At 38.8% G+C, this 19,881-nt stretch overlaps 2 protein-coding genes across 3 annotated transcripts in view; one reads left to right on the forward strand and one right to left on the reverse strand.

The window, feature by feature from the left end:
- GIN1 (gypsy retrotransposon integrase 1) overlaps nt 1–16,420 on the reverse strand; it is a 30,083-nt gene extending 13,663 nt beyond the window's left edge. The window contains exons 1-4 of one of the 2 annotated variants that reach the window (XM_005889804.3): nt 16,278–16,420; nt 4,937–5,082; nt 2,982–3,175; nt 1,039–1,344 (exon numbers count right to left, since the gene is read on the reverse strand). In XM_005889804.3, coding sequence (XP_005889866.3) covers nt 1,039–1,344; nt 2,982–3,175; nt 4,937–5,078 — 642 coding nt within the window. In that variant the 5' untranslated portion in view covers nt 5,079–5,082; nt 16,278–16,420. Of the gene's footprint in view, nt 1–1,038; nt 1,345–2,981; nt 3,176–4,936; nt 5,083–16,277 lie in introns of those variants that run through there. The other variant, XM_070373188.1, reaches the window with a different exon arrangement.
- Nucleotides 16,421–16,499: 79 nt separating this feature from the next.
- Nucleotides 16,500–19,881, forward strand: part of PPIP5K2 (diphosphoinositol pentakisphosphate kinase 2) — an 83,093-nt gene continuing 79,711 nt past the window's right edge. The window contains 1 exon segment of the mRNA XM_070373187.1: nt 16,500–16,740. The gene's annotated coding sequence lies outside the window, so the exon portion shown is untranslated.

Here is a 19,881-nt window from a genome sequence, read left to right on the forward strand (position 1 = left end):
TGGTTTATGCTGAAAACTTCTTTAGAGACTCTAGAATTTTGGGTGCCAATGTGATCGGCTTCCATTTAAAATCCCAGGCACCAAGTCTATAATAAGCTTCCCAAGTAGACAACAATTTACATGTGTTGCTACAACTCTTCACTGGGAGAATTAACCATGTCCTGTGAGACTCCACTGGGAGAGAATGTCTTACAAGTTTGTTCCTGGTTTTCCCCTGGACTTATCCCCATGAGCCTTTTCTCTGTTAATCTTGCTTTGTATCCTTTAATTATATAAATCTTAGGCATGAGTATGTCCATCTGCAGAGTCCTCCTAGTGAATTATTAATATAAAACCTGGAGATCACCTTAGGAACCCCCTGACCCAAGCCCTAACTATTTAATAAGTATAACTTTAGGTATTTCTTCTGGATTGAGATATCAAAGGTGCTGTGAATTTAGTCTGGTTATTTATACCAGTCTTTTGTCAATTGTAAAAATTTAATAATATACCTCTAAATATAGTAGTATATTCCTTTGTTAGATTTTTTGTATATATTACTGTCTGCTTATTCTTTAAGGTTAACTTTAATTTGGATAAAAAGGCCAGGGCAAGGGAAAATGCTTCCTCCTTTTTAATGCTGATTAGAAATCCATTAATCATATAAATTAATTTTGATTTTAGAAAAATTGATATTATAATATTGAATATTCTCATTCATGAAATGATGTATAATACTTCTCCATTTAGTCAATTCTCCCTCTACATGTCAATCACAGAATTTTTAAGCTAGTAGCAAAAAAAGACTATTTGGTCCCATCTCATTTTAGTTTGAAGAAAACTAAAGATAAGTTTCAATTATTTAGTGGCATAGTAAGTACTGATACTAAAATATTGGTCTCTTAATTTCCAGTTCAACTACTTTTGTACTATACAATATTAAACCTTTATATCTGTAGGAATTTATCTAAACTTATTAAGCATCATATAATAAGCTGTGTTGTACACTGAAAAGTGAGTAAAATATGCTCCTAGATCTAAGTAGTTTATTTGTCTTACCTGATGAATGAATTCATCTCTTTGGTCCATTATTATTTTCTGAGGAGGCCCATATAAGAAAAATATGTTGATAATAGCTTTAGAAATTTCTGATGCTGAAACATCACAAAGAGGCAAAATCACAACCCATTTTGTGAACAAATCTGTCATGATTATAGCATATACATGACTTCTGTTGCTTGTATGAAATGGGCCCATCAGATCAACAGTAACTATACTCCATGGATTCTCCACTTTGAGAAGGTGCTGTTTAGGTGCTAGAATAACTGTATTTTTTGCCACTTGGCAATGCTGACAAGCATATACCTATAAAACAGGCATATAATAAAGAAAAGATAGACAAGTGTTAATATATCCAATATAAAAAAAGCAGTATTATAAATCTGAACTTTGTAACGGTTGATATAGGTACTTTATATTTTAAGGGAGAAACTTTTGGACTGTACTCAGAATAAAATGAAACCTATTCAGAATAATCAAATATTTGCTATTAATTAATTAATTGCTATTAATTAATTGAAATCAACTATTCAATGACCATGTTAATGGGTCTTATTCACATGGAACATAATTCTGGTTTACAATCAATAAATACTTATTAAATGAATAGATCTCAAAACATATTTGCTATAATTTTACATCAGTATGTGAGTATATAATTTCTATAAGCAAAAAATATTTTTCTTTTAAAGATACCACTCTAATAAGTTCATTCATTCATCTACTGCAGTAATATTTATTAAAATATAACTTTATTCAAGCAATATTTTTAGATGCCAGAAATTCCTCTAGGTCCTAGGAAAAGAGTACGAACAAAAATCCAGCCCATGCTGTCATGGTGTTTTCATTGTAGTGAGATGAGAAGATATAAATTGACCGACTTGTGGAAGATGCCATCGTTCAACATATTTCCGGAACTCTATTTTGGAAACTACTTTCAAATCAAGGCCTGAACAAAAATTTTAAAATGATTTTACTGAAATATAGTTACTTTTGATTAAATTTTTATTTTCTAACTTAAACTAGTTCTCATCACAAATAACCTTACATCCAAAATTCATTTCTCAATGATAAAGATTTGACAAAGACTTCACTGAATATTGGAAAAGGAGTGTGTGGCATGTTCTAAAGCTGAATACAAACACTGAGGTCTTTGGAATACCTTCACAGACTCACAAATGATACTTGGTTAAATTAAATATGTTAATTTTTTATGCCTGAAATGACAGTCTTTTAATGCACTATCACAATTATTAAAGGATCCTCACACATAAACCAAGGAATTTCTACCATTTGCTACAGACAGCACATGAGCACACGAGTAGGGATCAGCTGACCTAGCAGCAAGAATCCCTGAATTTTCTATCAGAAGAAGCTGAAGGTCCTAATGGGTTATAACGTTACAAAACTCAGAAGAACTTCATTATCTTCACAACTTCATTTTTTGGTTGGGGGTTTCTGTCACACTTGACATTTTCTATGTCAAGACAGTAACAGGCACAAAAGATGAGAAACATACTGGGCTTGATTTATCACAAACATATTCTCTTCTCAAGAAAAGACTGTATGAATGTCATTAAAAATGTAGTGACTTATTTTTAGTCAAAGAAACTTCAGCCCCATTTAAATTCTGCCACACAAAATAGTTCAATGATGAAAATCTGTGCCCAAGATAATCTAAATGTAGTAAATTCAAATATTTAAATAATGTTTTGTTCTAGTTCAAATTATATTTCAGTGATTTTAAAGAAGACTTTTGAAGGGAAATAAAACTCTCTTCAAATGTTCTGCACAAAAAACTACCCATACAAAAAGTACTTGAGAAATGACCATACAAAAAGTACTTAATGAGAAGTGATATCGAGTTAATCTAAAGCAGTAATGAATTTTGAATGTATACCATAAAGACATTATTCAAAATATTCTAAAGACATAAGCCATACCCACTGTTTGACATCATTGGTCACAGAAGTCCAATAGTAACTGGATTCCACTAGAGTAAGGGTTCTGGATATGCCATGATGGGCTCCAGTGTCATTTTCATGGCATTCTCTTAGGACTTTCTTTTTTTCTTCTTCTGAAACAACTACCAAGCGATCCTGTTTTCTGTCTTTTCCGACATAAAACAGCTTCTTTTCTAGAATAAAAAACACCAAAATGATATCATTGCAATTTTTAGACATCTATATAGTTTTAAGATAATCACAGCCTTATCTTCAAACCATGAGGGTTTTTGTTTTGGTTAAATCTTTCTCCCTCTAAGATAGAATATTTGTGATGATGCTACCATACAATCTGAAACATCTTCCACTGTCATACTTACTGGATATGTAGATCTAGCTGCTATAGTTTTGTAGCTATCAAATCAAGTAGAGCTAACTTGTTCACCAAAGCACATGGTAATATGGGAGTATAAAATCATCTTCCTATGGGAGTAATCAAACTAGAAAAACACTTGCAGCAGGCACCTCCTAAAAATGGCATGAATTAGCAAATAAATTATGTACAGATAAGCAACTTCTGGAATAGAATTTTCCAAAAGAGCATTTCATCAGAGCTGTACTTTTGTAAGCCACCACCTCTCTTAAGTTTTTCTGGATTTGAGTAGGAAATAGGGTTAGTAAAGCCAAGAAAGTAGCAGAACTTTAATCTTCAGGACAGTTCTGCTTTCCTTTGGAGACACCTAAAAAGAGTCTATGAGCAATGTAATCAGGGCATGAAGAGAACTGCCACTTCTCCAGTGTGGATGAATATTCAAACTCAAAAAGACGCCATTGTTAGTGTGCTTAGCTAAGAATATGCTGAGTGGAACATTCCTTACTTGAATTAGAAAGTAAGCAGCTTAAGGCCAGGAGCCTAATCTATTTCATTCATCAGTGTATTCCCAAGGCCTAAAATGTGACTGGCACATAGTAGGAACTCAGTAAACAATTGGTGCATAAATCATTAAGTGAACGAATGAACGAATACTCTTTAGTGTAAAATGTAATAGGTGTGTAAGAGACATGACAGATGCAGGTTCAGTCCCTGGGTGGGAAGACTGCCTGCAGGACATGGCAACCCACTCCAGTATTCTTGCCTGGAGAGTCCCATGGACACAGAAGCCTGGCGGGCTACAATCTACGGGATCGCAGAGTGGGACGTGACTAAAGCAACTTAGCATTCTTCAATTAAAGGGAGCTACTGGAAGGGATGTACACAGGGAGAAATAAGCAGGTATTTATTTATAATTTTAGAATTTTCTTGACCTGCTTTGAGAAAAGCCTGATTCTGTACCTACAGGCAAAATTCCCGTTAATAACACCAACATTCATTTAGCCATCTGGTGACTGTACTTTTTGCTTATATATCTCAAACTTCTCTTCCCTTTTGGAGGAGGAGGACAAAGAGGGGAGAATGATCATAATCTTTCAAGATAAATATTCCACTGCCTTTCAAACATTTAATTCACTCAGGGAGATTAGGAGTTCAAAGATAAATATGATCCTGAAACCATTTAACAGCAGGGAGAGGGAGGAATCACGGAAGTAATAGAGTAAATAAGTTAACTTTGTCAACATTTTCACATTAGGCATCCAGTCAGTTCTTCACTGAGGGTGACGTGAGTGCCCGCAAGTGCACCACCGAAGTAGGACTCGCCAAGGAACAAGAGCGGCGTTAATTCAGGCAAGTGCTGGTTTTTTCATGCTATCATTTTCTGTCTATGATTTAAAATGCCCCTTTCATGCTTACTAGCCTTCAGTTAGCTTCAACGTGATTTTTATTTTGCTTTCGACTGAACGCCATTATCAATTTAAGCAACAACCAATTGCTACAGAAATCCTCAGGACTCCACAAAGAACTCCACATGGGGAAGCACCTATATAAAAGTCTATACTAAAAATAGGGGGTATTTTACCTTTGAAGACAAATTTTTTTGCTGCTCTTCTTATGCCACTTCTCTCACTAGGCAGTGTAGTTGGATGATATTCACCAGTTCGTTTATAATATGCAATCTGTTTAAGATGAAGGTCACCATTTTTTCCACTACGAACCATCATGAACCTAGGCAAAAGGTATTTAAAGATACAATTTAAGTGATAAGCTAATTCAGTTGCTATTTCAGTTCAGGCTTGTGTCATATTTGTGCTTATCCATGAATTGAACTTTCCTGGAATATTATCAGTGACAAGAAATAACTGCAGTACAGAAAAGGAACAGTATGATGTATATGAACTAGAATATCCAGATGCTGTTTTTGAGATACAACATGACACATTATCTTGTCTCTTTCCAAGTGAAAAGAAATACTTAAAAATTTCCCCATACTAGGAAAAAAGGAACAAGTACACTTCAAAAAGTTTTGCTTAAAGTCTCTTATTACACATCACTTGAAATGTTACTTATATAGGATGGTTCTCTTATGTGACATTTAAATAAATGATAGGTGATAAAAGGAAAAATGTAGTTTTATGTTACTTCTAAATATATTCATGGTCACAAAAATCTAATCATTTATGAAAAAGATCCATTTTTAAAATGTTCAGATGATAAATGACAAAGAAGATTTTAGCTATGCTAGATTTCATACACTATTCTGAACTACATGGAAGCTAATTTTTCTTGAACAGAAAAGATTTTTGTTCTGTGTATACTTTCTCTGTGTTATAAAAAGTCTGGCTGTACTGGCCAAAACAAAAAACTTCTCTATTTTAGACCCTAAGCATTATGAAAAACCATTACATTAAAAGAAAAACATCTTTTCTTTCATATTTTCAGTTGAAACAAACTATCCTGTGCTGGTTATTCCATCTGTCACCACCTAACTGATCCAGATATATTTTTGACCTTACTCTCCCTGCTGCTGTACCCTAACAGACTGGCCCTTACAGACTGCATTTACAGTTTTTTGGTTGGCCTTGTCCAGCAGGAGGTATGAGCAGTCAAATCAGGCAGCAGAAGACGTCAGGATATTTATTTCCCAGGTCCTTCCTTGGTTTAAGCTGCAACCCTCTACAACCATAGCTCCTTACCAGGAAGCCCATCTTCTGTGTCTCTAGCTCTCACTGGAAGTCTGTACCATTTCCTCTCTTGACACTTCAGCCCTAGAGGTGGTAGCTATTTTCTGCTGTCGCTAGTCTCCAGGAGCCACATTGCCTTCTTTGACCCTTCCCATCAGGTGTGTAAACAGGAGCTTTATTAAATTTTCTTTAAAATCCCACCAGAGTATATCTTCTGTTTCCCACTAGAAATGTTAACTGATGCAAAGACTTAACATTTTGAATTTTCAAAATTAATATGGACGTTTACTGACCACCAGAAGATCTAAGGATAAGGATAAAAGAAAATATTTCTGCAGAGAGAAGGTCAGAACAAAGCAGAACAGACTAGGCCTATGAACTAGGTCTTAAATAGCCTATTAAGTCTCTTTGCCAATGAAACAGCACTTTGCACATTTAATAACCATCTTTCTGATCTTTTCACAACTCTGGAATATCAGTATGTTTCTAACATCCCTTAACCTTAGATTAGTATAAAGTGTAGGCTATTTTAAAAGCAAACGTTCTGTAAGACTAATTCTCTCCTATCATAACTAAAAGACAGGTTAATTATTTCTATAAAACAGTTTATTCTAATTAAATTCTTAATATATAATTTTTCCATTTTGTAATAAATGGTTACAAACAAAAATCAAACAAATGTACCTTATTACAATTTCTAAAACATCTCAAAAATAAATGGATCAGACTTTAAAACCATTTATAAAACTACAGTAAATACAACAGTGAAGTCTTGGCATAAGACAAACAGACCATGGAAATAGAATAGAGTCCAGAATTAAATCCACATGTATACAGTCAATTACTTTACAACAAGGGCATTGATTCAATGGGAGAAGAGATGGTCTTTTCAATAAATGATGCTGAAGCAATTGGATATTTGTATCAGAAAAAAATTAATATCAACCATCTACCAACATCTACAAAATTCCAGATAAATCACAAACCTAAATATGAAAAGTAAAGTATAAAGCTTCTGGACAAAAACATAGAAAAAGATCTTCAAAACCTTGGGAAAAGATAAAGATTTCTGAAACAGGAACAAAAAGTCCTATTCATAAAAGAAAAAAATTATAACAAGTTAGATTTTATTAAAATCAAAATCTGTTCATCGAAAGACCATTAAGAAAGGGAAAAGATAATCCACTGACTGGGAGAGGATAACTTTAATATATATATCTAACAAAGGACTCATACCCAGCAAATACAATGAATTATGACAAAATCAAAAGGCAAAGGATAAAAATATAAAAAAACAGGGAAATACCTCACATGAGATTTCAAAAAAAGTGAATGCTCAAAGGGATAATAAGCAAGTGAAAATGTCCTCAAACATCATTACTCCCAGGGCAATGCAAACTAAAGCCAAAATGATTTACAACTATACACTACCAAAAAGGCTAAATTTAAAAACATAGACAGCAGGTGTTGGGAGGATACTCTCACACATGGTTTGTGAAAGTGTAAAAGGCTACAGTCACTTTGGAAAACTGACAGCTTCTTCTAAAGCTAAGCATACCCTAAGGACTTGGCAATTCTATTTTTAAGTTTACATCCTAGTGAAATGAGTGTATGACCATCAAAAGATGTGTACAGAAGTTTTCCTAGATGAAGCTGGCAACAGGAAGCGTGTCGAGAGGGTCTGCCCCGTGCGCACTCAGCCCTTGCTGTAGACACGTCTGGTGTTCTCCGGTTCTGCGTGCTCTAAACCTCAGTGCTTTTCCAGCTGACGGTGGGGAAGCGCTGCTCCGCAACCTCAATCTGCGACAGGAGACCCCTCGATGCTTTTACTTTCATGTCATCCATCCTGTCTACAGCCTTTCCTCTGCCAAAGGATTCTGAACCAAACTTCCATCCTTCATCAATTTTCAATTTAGGAAGCTGTGTGTGGTTTCAAGTAGGGAGTATAGACTGTCAGTCTACCAATCTATTTGCCTGTCATTCCAGTTTTGTATTAATTCTCCTTCACTCTTAAAAAAACAACCAACAAACAAGCAAAAATCATTTTCCTATCTTACATTTCTCTCTAAGATACACTGACACAAGCTCTTCCAAGTCTAAGAGCCAGAAGGACCTGCTTTTTCTTAGTTTAAATCATTATGGTCTATATTCTGTAAAATGTATCATATATTATAAATGACCCCGCATTCCCCATGTGACCCCATGGGGTCATTCCCCCAATGACCCCATGTTTTCCCTTGTTGGCTTTTGGGACCACCAATATTCTAAATCATCTAAAAGAAAACTTTAATAAAACACCCAGTTTAGCCACTGAGAGCACGGTACCTGCAGAAAGATGTTTATTTTGTTTAAAATGTAAAATTCTCTGTTGCCTTCTTTTCAGAGACCAGTAAACATTGCAAATTTCCTGAAGGACATTAAAAGAAATGGGGGGAAGAAGTCTCATCAGGCCTCTAAAAAGCCTGCAGGAGTAAAAGACCAAACTCTCACACCTCAAAGGAAATACAGACCTTAAAACACAGAGGTTTATACTAGGGAAGCAAGGATTCTTCCACACAAGCAAATTAATCCATGTGATTCACCAAACTGAAACAGGAGGATGTGAGTAATTGTAACTGGTAGGAAAAAACTCGGAGAAGGCAATGGCACCCCACTCCAGTACTCTTGCTTGGAAAATCCCATGGACGGAGGAGCCTGGTAGGCTGCAGTCCATGGGGTCGCTAAGAGTCGGAAAAGATTGAGCGACTTCACTTTCACTTTTCACTTTCATGCATTGGAGAAGGAAATGGCAGCCCACTCCAGTGTTCTTGCCTGGAGAATCCCAGGGACGGGGGAGCCTGGTGGGCTGCCGTCTATGGGGTCGCACAGAGTCGGAAACGACTGAAGTGACTTAGCATAGGAAAAAACTGGCCATGAGGAAACACGAATGTCTGCAAAAAGCACAGTGATGTCTGTATTTTGCCCTTACAGTTAAAAACCTCTCTGAGTTCCCACAATACCCCTCCCCCTTTCCCTTCTCCAGGGTGTCTTAGTCCATTTGGGTTGCTGTAGCAATGTATCATAGACTAGATATCTGACTTAATAATAACAAACACTTGTTTCTCCTAGTTTTAGAGGCTGGGAAGTTCAAGAACAAGTGGTAGATTCCCTGTCTGGTGAGCTTGCTTCCTGTTTCATAAATGGCATCTTTGCTATATCCTCACATGGTAGAAGGGGTTCAGGAGCTCTCAGAGTTCTCTTCTAGAAAGACACTTATTCCATTCCTGAGAGGTCTACCCTCAGGATCTAATCACCTACCAAAGGCACCACCTACTAATACCATCTCATTAGGGCTTAGAACTTTAACATATGAATTTTGGAGGAATAAAATATTCAGTATATAGTGTTGAGGTAACTCTAGTTTCTTACTAACGGTATGCATGCACCTCTGGTCAGTGTTACACTTCTGAAACCTGGGAATCAGATTAAACACTGTCACCTTCTTTTCTTCCTCCATACTGGTTTTCATGCAGTATTTGCATTATTACCACAGCCAACATCCAAAACCCAGTTTTGCAAAGATGTAGAAGAAAGGAAAGAGTGTGACCTAATGTTGAAACTGTCAACTAGTAGTCCACAAGACATCTGATAGATGTTGAATACAGCTGTGTTTCCTTTGAAGGTTTAAAACACTTCATGGTACCCTGTGAATTTACTATGATGTCCTGGAAAGCCTTGGCACAGAGTTTGACAACTGTGAGTTAGGCATCTAATAAGTAAACACAAATTAGATTTATTAAATTTTCAGAGATTAAGAAAAGGTTGTAGACTAATAACACTGATATTATAAGTCACTTAGAGGTACAGTAATGCTCAAAATTCTCCAAGCCAGGCTTCAGCAATACGTGAACCGTGAACTTCCTGATGTTCAAGCTGGTTTTAGAAAAGGCAGAGGAACCAGAGATCAAATTGCCAACATCCACTGGATCATGGAAAAAGCAAAAGAGTTCCAGAAAAACATCTATTTCTGCTTTATTGACTATGCCAAAGCCTTTGACTGTGTGGATCACAATCAACTGTGGAAAATTCTGAAAGAGATGGGAATACCAGACCACCTGACTTACCTCTTGAGAAACCTATATGCAGGTCAGGAAGCAACAGTTAGAACTGGACATGGAACAACAGACTGGTTCCAAATAGGAAAAGGAGTCCGTCAAGGCTGTATATTGTCACCCTGCTTATTTAACTTATATGCAGAGTACATCATGAGAAACACTGGACTGGAAGAAACACAAGCTGGAATCAAGATTGCCAGGAGAAATATCAATAACCTCAGATATGCAGATGACACCACCCTTATGGCAGAAAGTGAAGAGGAACTAAAAAGCCTCTTGATGAAAGTGAAAGTGGAGAGTGAAAAAGTTGGCTTAAGGCTCAACGTTCAGAAAACGAAGATCATGGCATCCGGTCCCATCACTTCATGGGAAATGGATGGGGAAACAGGGGAAACAGTGTCAGACTTTGTTTTTTTGGGCTCCAAGATCACTGCGGATGGTGACTGCAGCCATGAAATTAGAAGACGCTTGCCCCTTGGAAGGAAAGTGATGACCAACCTGGATAGTATATTCAAAAGCAGAGACATTACTTTGCCAACAAAGGTTCGTCTAGTCAAGGCTATGGTTTTTCCTGTGGTCATGTATGGATGTGAGAGTTGGACTGTGAAGAAGGCTGAGTGCCAAAGAATTGATGCTTTTGAACTGTGGTGTTGGAGAAGACTCTTGAGAGTCCCTTGGACTGCAAGGAGATCCAGCCAGTCCATTCTGAAGGAGATCAGCCCTGGGATTTCTTTGGAGGGAATGACGCTGAAGCTGAAACTCCAGTACTTTGGCCACCTCATGCGAAGAGTTGACTCATTGGAAAAGACTCTGATGCTGGGAGGGATTAGGGGCAGGAGGAGAAGGGGACGACAGAGGATGAGATGGCTGGATGGCATCACTGACTCGATGGACGTGAGTCTGGGTGAACTCCGGGAGTTGGTGATGGACAGGGAGGCCTGGCGTGCTGCGATTCATGGGGTCGCGAAGAGTCGGACACGATGAAGCAACTGGACTGAACTGAACTGAACTGAACTAGAGGTACAGGCTAAAAGTTTCCAGCATTTCTTTAACTGGAACTAAAGAAACCTGGCAGAAAACAAGTTAATACTAAGTTCTCTACGTGTATAACAAAAAGCACCTATCAGGTCATTTTCTTGCATCTCTTTCCTACTGCTGCTGCTGCTGCTGCTAAGTCGCTTCAGTCGTGTCCGACTCTGTGCGACCCCACAGACAGCAGCCCACCAAGCTCCGCAGTCCCTGGGATTCTCCAGGCAAGGACACTGGAGTGGGTTGCCATTTCCTTCTCCAATCTCTTTCCTAAGCACTTCCTAAATACAGAAAATAAGGCAGGTGGTAATTTCGCAGAAGAAAAAGGCATTCCATTTCATTTTCTCTTAGTAAAATTAATTTTTACACTTCTTTAACACATCATTCTTGATGCCATGTATTTCTAATTTCCAAAATGTTCAGGAAATAAGACTGACTCTCTAATTTGAAAGACCAATTATTATTAACAGGAGAGTCAGTTTATTTCATTATTTCTATTCTGTTTCATTATTCTATTATTTCTATTCTTTCACACAATTATAGAAAAGGATAGTAAAATATATTTAATCTTCAAGTAGGGAAAGAGAAAAGATTTTTGAAAAATTAAATATACCACATCACACAATGAAAAATTAGATCTCGACTAAAAATACTTTAAAACAGCACTCAAAGGAACCCCATACAATATCCCATTTTCCAGATAAGAAAAAAAGACCTCAAGGGGTTAATTTAGATTGAAATTGACTGGTAAATTATAATATTCAACAATGGAAGTAAATAGCATTAAAGAATTCTTCTACAGGCTTCTGCCTGGTGGGAAAAAAGATCACTCCCCACCCTAACAATGAAAAAAGCTGTATAAACTTACTAAGATGTCAATTCTCCCCAAATTGATTTACAGAATCAATGCAATGCAAACAGAAACCCACAAGCTCTTTTGTAGAAATCGACAAGCTGATTCTAAAATTGACATGTTAGTCCAGTGGTGCTGGGGGTATGTCAAATTCCTGGTCAGGGAACTAAGATCCTGCATGCCTTGTGGCACGGACAAAAATAATAATAATAAAAAAAATCAATATGGAAAACCAGATGACTCACAATAGCTAAAACAAGTTTGGAAAACAAGAACATAGTTGAAAATTTGTATATTACCTTGTTTCAAGACATACTTATTGCTATTGTAATCAAGACCCGGTGGTACTGGCAAAATGATAGCCATCAATCTATGGAACAGAATAGTATCCAGAGATACAGCTACAGAGAAATGGTATGTACTGATTTTTTTACATAGGTGGCAAGGTAACTCAACAGAGAAAGAGTAATGTTTACAACAAATGATGCTGAAGCAACTAACTAAACATCCACATTAAAAAAGATGAATCTCAACAAACGCCTTGCACCATACAAAGAAATTAAAATTATTCACGATGGTTTACAGATCTAAATGTAAAAACTAAAGGTTGAGAATTTCTAGAAGACAGTAAAAGAGAAAATTTTTGTAAGCTTAAGTTAGACAATGACTTCAGATAGCAAACATAAAGAACCACCCGTAAAAGAAAAAAATTAAACTTATGTTCTTTTTAAAATACTGTTAAGAAAACAGAGTAATCACAGCTGGGAGAAAATATTTGCGATACACATATATAATTAAAAAAAGTGGGTCCAGAATCTATAAAGAACTATCAAAGCCCAATAATAAGAAAGCAAACAATCCAAATTTTAAAGTGATGTGAACAGACACTTCGTCAAAGAAGATATGGTTAGCAGATAACATGTAAAGACATTCAACACCATTATGCAATGAAAAACACAAATTAAAACCACAAGTTTTTGCTGCTGTTCAGGTGTTAAGTCGTGTCTGACTCTTTGTGACCCCATGGACTGCAGTCTGCCAGGCGCCTCAGTCTATGGGGTTTTTCCAGGCAAGAATATTGGAGTGGGTTGCCATTTCCTTCTGCAGGGGGTCTTCCCAGACAAGAGATCGAACCTGCATCTCCTGCACTTGCAGATGTATTCTTTACCACTGAGCCACCTGGGAAGCTCTCAATCACAATAAGATACCACTACAAATCCATCAAAATGGCAAAAAAAAAAAAAAAAAAAAAAATCTGCCAATACTAAGTACTACCAAGCATGCAAAGCACTGCTGGTAAGAATAAAAAATGGTGTAAACATGTTGGAAAACAGCTTTAACTTAAGAGAAATGAAAGTACATGTCCACACAAAAATCTGTATGTGAATATTTCTAGAATGTTTATTCGTAACAGCCAAAACCTAAAAACAATCTAAATGCTCATCAACAAGTGAATGGATAAACAAATTGTGGTAGATCCACATAGTGGAATACCCCTCAGCAAAAAGGGACTACAAATATATTTAATAGGGACGAACCTCAAAATTATTGGACTAAGTGAAACCCAGACACAAAAGGCTACAAACATACTACATGCTGCTCTTTTTATGACATCTAGAAAAGCCAAAACTATATAGATGGGAAACAATTTTTTAAAATTAATTTTTAAAAATAACCACAAAAGCAAATTTTAAAAACAGCTGCAAACATGTATATGGTACTACACTGTGATGATCCTCACAACATCCTAAGGGGTAGGTAGTAATTTTGCATACATTTTAGAGATAAAAAAACGTAGCTTCAGAGAGATTGTCCACTTTCCTCAAGGCAATAGAGTGAGCCCATCCATTGACATTTAAACCTTGGTCTCTGTTGTTTCAAATTTCATGTTTTTCCAACCTCAACCCCTCTCCCCCACTAATTTAATTATTTCTCATCCTCAGCTTTCATAACATTGATACTTGGTTCAGGCTTCTGTTAGAAAATCTACAAGGCGACTTTTATAGGGACACAATGGCTATTCAACTATTTGTAAATGAACAAGAATTACTTGCATTTCCTGACTGGAGAGGTAGCATTAATATAAAAAGAGCACAGGTTTCAAAGGTGACAATTACTTCACTTCAGAAAGGGCCTATCTAAAAAGGTAAGGCTTTTAGGAGTCAAAATTTCCAGCATGCAACAGTTACCTAAGTCTCAGTATCCATGTGTGACAAAACAGAAATATTACTTATCCTTTCTTTTTCACAATTATAAAGACCAATGAGATAATGGATTTGAAATGCTCTTTGCATATGGTACAGCAATATATAATTACTGTTAAAATGTTTAAGTATTTATCATCCATAATATTTAATACTGTTCTGTCCGTAAAGACAGACGACAAGAAGAAACAGAAATGCATAAGAAAGAAAAATTAGTTCACAAAAAGTAGAGCCTTCTGAGTGGCAGTGTTCGTCACTCAGTCCTGTCCGCCTCTTTGCAACGCCATGGGCTGTAGCCCACCAGTGTCCTCTGTCCACGGGATTCTCCCAGCAGAATGCTGGAGTGGGTAGCTAGTCCCTTCTCCAGTTCTTCCCAACCAGAAATGGAACCCGGGTCTCCTGCATTGCAGGTAGATTCTTTACTGTCTGAGTCACCAAGGAAGTCCAAGAGGAAGGCTAAAAGTTTCCTGCGCATGTTTGCTATTTACTTATTGATGAAACTTAAAAGAACTAATAATTTTTCCCTTCTCGAAAGTACATTCACTACTTGGTCCCTAGAAACCATCCCAGCAGTTAATTTGAGAAAATGGCTTTAAGCTGTAATACTCAGAACAAATATAAACAAAATGTCTGTTTGCAAATATTATTAAGGAAAGAAATCGTTTACAAGGGAGAATTAGGTGGCTTGAGTTATAAAGATGAAGATTACATTACACCTTTTTTTTTGGATATGCTCATATTTTCAAGAATTCTTTGACAAATAATTGCTTGTGTGTTGAAATACCTAGGAGTAAGAAAAGGCAATAAAGCTGTCTGATTACAATTCCTAATTGATGAACTGTCAGGGTCAAATCTGATTATTTTTTACACTTTGTCCCTGGTAAAACATTAAATGAAACCAGTGAATACTTCTGTTAAGTGCAAATACTTATTACTTAATTCCTTTAATAATTTTATCTTGTGGGCAACACAGGCAGTTAAGTACCACTTTAAATAAAATTAGGATTTAACTGTGTTTCACCTAGGGCAAAACCCATCAGGACCACCTAATTTAAGCCTCTAAAAGGTTATAATATGCACGAGTTTCAACTTTAAAACTTAAAATCTGTAATATTTCAATGAGCATTTTACTTGGGATCATTAATTTTATTCCTGCATTACTCTATTTTAATCTCTGAAAAATCGGAAGACCACAATTTTATGTAACGAAAACGACTGGGAAATCCAATTACACAAGACACTTCCCTATAATCTGCTTCGCTTCAGCGTGCAAATTTCACTTAAAAACGCCTTCATCTCCGTATGCAAATGAAGCCACGTGTGAGAAATGAAATTTTTTAAAAACTATTTTCCCATTTTGGTTCAGACACAGTAATTTAAAAGAAAACCCACAGAGGTGTAATTTTCTTTTAAAACAAAAGGACAAGATTCTCCTGTTAGCTCGCATTGCTCTCCCCGCAGATTTTTGATCTGCGGCAAAACCGGGAAATATCTGCTGAAACGACAACCAGGATAAGGGGGGCTGGGGGGAAGAGAATCCTTTCCTTTCAGCCAAATGCCACACTCAACTTCCGAGTTTGCTCCCAGTTTCAGATGCCACTTTGTGCATTCCCAGAGCGTTCTGGTTACTTGTTAACTAACTCTGGGGCAAGGTCCACCTAAATTTAGCGTAAGCAAGAAAATGACCCGTTAAGTAAAACTCAGGGTTCAATCTGGTTATATATATATATTTTTTTTACACTTTGTCCCTGGTAAAACATTAAATGAAACCAGTGAATACTCCTGTTAATACTTATTACTTAATTCCTCCAATAATTTTATCTAGGGTAGGCGCCTCCCTCAGCCCGACAACGGAACTCGCCCCTTGGCCGCTCGGCGGGCGGCGGCAGCGTAACGCCCCAAACAGGGCCTCCCGCCCCAAGGGCGCCTGCGCAATCTCCATAAAGCCAATTAAACCCTTCTTTAAACTGGTCGCCTCTCCCGGCTTTGAAATTAGTCAGGTCTCGCCTCATTTTAAAACGATCAGCAGCTGTGAGAGCACACTAAGACGACCACTCACCGTGGTCCAAAAGGCTACCGTCAAGATTTAAGCTTCCTCTCGCGACTTTTGTGGTGCTGCCGGAAGCGGAACTATCCGCGTGGTGGTTTACAAAGGGCGTGTTTCTGCCGGGGGGGCGGGTGTCTCGGAGACGCGGTCAGAAAAGGTTAGGCGCGGATCGTTTGGCTCTTGCCGGAAATCGTTCCGCCCGGGGAGGTTTCTGTGTGAGACCCGGAGAGGGAGGGGAAGAGGCGTGACCGGGCTTCGCGAAGTGCGGTAGTACCTTCGGTACCTCTTTGTGGGCCATTCAGCTGCTGCTGAGGAGAGGAGACCCACGTTCCCGCTAGCAGCTGGAGTCTTCTTTGACGGGCGCCTCAATCCTGACCGCCCCCCAACCCCCGCTCCCCCGGGATTAAAGGGGGGCATGGAGCCCCTGAATGGACTCGGACATCTGCAGTTCGCGTGATGACCGCAGCCGTGGCAGGTGCGGGGAGCAGGGGGGGCGGGGCGAGAACTGAGGAGAATCGAGATGCGGAGCCTAGTCCCCAGAGGTTTGCGGCCGCCGCAGGGCAGCTGTTTAAAAGCTCTGGCTGCCGCTCCTCCGCGGGGCGTGTGGCCAGAGAGAAAGGCGGCCCGGGTGTGGAGGAGTGGCCGTCACAGCCTGGAAGGGATCCTTCGGCGTCTTCATTTTTCCTCCGCGACTTCCTCCTCCTCCATTCCTTCCCTCTTCTGGGCTTTTGAGATAACGGAGGTCTCACCTTAGCTCGAAGGGCACTAGCGAGGGTCTGGCGGTTTCGTTCCACCAGAGTCGGCAATCTCGAGTATGGGGAGGGGAGGTGGAGAACGGCTGTTTTCCCTTTCCCTCTTCAGTCTTCGTCCCTCTGCCCCTCGCCTCCTCCCTCCACCCCGCTTGAGGAGACCAAAGCCCCGTCCTCCTCCGCAGAGGAGGCTGCGGGTCCCTGTCGCGCCGAACCGGTTGGGAGAGGGTGGCGACCCCGCGCGCTTCCGAGGGAGAAGGGGCGGAGGCTGGGGACCCCGGACCAGGTTCTGCGCGGCTTCCTGGCGCCTGCGACCTTTGCAGTCCGTGCAGAACGCAGCCTCGGCGTCCGCGTGCGGGGAAGCTTAGCTGTGCAAGTAGGAAGCCTCCCTGCTGACCTTAGCTCTGCAGTGGGACAGGGTTTTGCTTCGCTGCTGAAAATTCCGCGTGAAAAATAAAGGTTTGGTTTCAAGCCAATTAAAAAAAGATAGCTGCAATTCACTGAGTTCTTGAGTGTCCCAAGTGCTTTACGTCTTTTCTTGTGAACTTCTCTGAACGATTCCATGAGGTGAATTAGACTGTTATTCTCATTTGACAGAGGTAGGAACTAAGGCTCATCTCTAAGCCTCACTTAACTTGCCCTAGTAAATTTTTGCTGCTAGTAAACGTTCGAACCTGTATTGAAAAGCCGGCTTTTCAGACTTCAACAATCTGAATTTTTTTTAACTATTACATTACCTTTGTCCTACCAGTATGCGTCGTGGCTTCCAGTTTCTTCACTAATGTTCTCAGTAGCTGAAAGTATTGCTAAGAAAAATATTTGAGATTTCTATTTGTGTCTGACGACCGACACAAGCTGTTTTCATGGAGCTTTACTATTCTGAGGCAGAATTAAATAATTCAGAAGCCAAAATAATTTACTTGGCCTTGTTTAAAGCAAGTGATTAAATGGTTGGGCAGAAGGTGCAGATTGTATCAAATCAAAGCTTGCTGTTTAAGTTTTAAACTCCTGACTTGCAGGGTAGTTGTTGTGAGGGTGTTAAATTTAGCAATTGGTGGAACACTTATTTATTGGTGGAACATTAATTTCACACAAATAAATGCTATGTAAAAGTACTGGGACTATATAGATGACATCTTTGTTCTTTAAAAGCATCCATTCAACTACATTTGAACAGTGCGGTAGAACCATTGATTTTCTTACGTGGAAATGATATTGTGGTTATGTAATGATTTCTTTGGAAGGAATGATGCTAAAGCTGAAACTGCAGTACTTTGGCCACCTCATGCGAAGAGTTGACTCATTGGAAAAGACTCTGATGCTGGGAGGGATTGGGGGCAGGAGAAGAAGGGGACGACAGGGGATGAGATGGCTGGATGGCATCACTGACTCGATGGACGTGAGTCTGAGTGAACTCCGGGAGTTGGTGATGGACAGGGAGGTCTGGCGTGCTGCGATTCATGGAGTCGCAAAGAGTCGGACACGATTGAGCGACTGAAGTGAACTGAAGAGCATGCCCTTGCTTTTAGGAGATGCATACTAAAGTATTTAGAGGTGACATGTGTTGATGTCAACAGCTTAGATGGTAGAGCCGTTGTTGAGTCCAGTGGTGGGTATATAGGAGTTTATAGTAAGCTGTTCTTTCAATTTCTCTGAATATTTGAAAATTTTCACAAAAAGCTGGGGAAGAAAATCATAACTCTAGTGTAAACATTAACATAGATCCAGAATGCTATGGAGCATAAAGGATGGGAGAGGGTGCTGATGTGTATTTGAGGGTTGGCAGGGGTGTGACTCAGAAAAGGCAGTGGCACCCCACTCCAGTACTCTTGCCTGGAAAATCCCATGGATGGAGGAGCCTGGTGGGCTACAGTCCATGGGGTCGCTGAGAGTCGGACACGACTGAGCGACTTCACTTTCACTTTTCACTCTTATGCATTGGAGAAGGAAATGGCAACCCATTCTAGTGTTCTTGCCTTGAGAATCCCAGGGACAGGGAAGCCTGGTGAGCTGCCGTCTATGGGGTCGCACAGAGTCCGACACGATGAAGCGACTTAGCAGCAGCAGCAGCAGCAGGGGTGTGACTTCCAGGCTCTTAGTTTAGTGGTTTACCAAGCCCTCCAAGTGATTGCAACGCAATATAGAGTTTGAGAACCAATGCTTTTGAGTGTGGATACTTCAGTAGCACGTACTAATTTCAAATTTAGAAGTCAGCCTTAAGAGGTATTTGTGTTTTGCACAAAATAAACAGATTACCAAATCTGGCTGTACATTGATTTGCTAAAATATAGGTTATCTGGTTAAGAAATGCTTCTGCAGAAGATTTGTGGTAGATCTAGTAACTGTGGTTTTTACAGATATTCCCAGGTAATTCTGATGTAGCCAGTCCTTTATGGGACTATTGCTATAGAAAGAATCTTAAAAATGGGAAAGGCTCAACTCTGATATTTGTATAATATAATGTCTTTAAAGTCAAACAGTTACATGTTTTGGGATTTATGACAGAGGATGTAGGTTGATTGAAATACTCTATAATGCGTAAATGCATATGCTATATTTGGTTTATCAGGGATTCAGGTGAAATAGCAATTCATTTAGAATGTCTTGGATCTCCTGTCATGTCCATGCGATCTCATCTTGTGCTTCATTTTACCTTCCACTGGGTAGGGGGAACAAAAAATAGATTTATTTCATACTTTTAGTTTTCTAAGTATTTATTAAGTATGTGTAATGCTGTGATAAGGACTATGGAGTCCTGATTTTCCCCTAAAGTGTTTATGACGGTCTTTGGACCTGGATTTGATTTGTTTTTACAACTCTTATTGATTGTGTGATTACAGTTGAATTTCTTGAACTTTCTATGCTTC

The sequence above is a fragment of the Bos mutus genome, chromosome 7 (assembly GCF_027580195.1).
Source record: "Bos mutus isolate GX-2022 chromosome 7, NWIPB_WYAK_1.1, whole genome shotgun sequence".
Classification (NCBI taxonomy): domain Eukaryota; kingdom Metazoa; phylum Chordata; class Mammalia; order Artiodactyla; family Bovidae; genus Bos; species Bos mutus.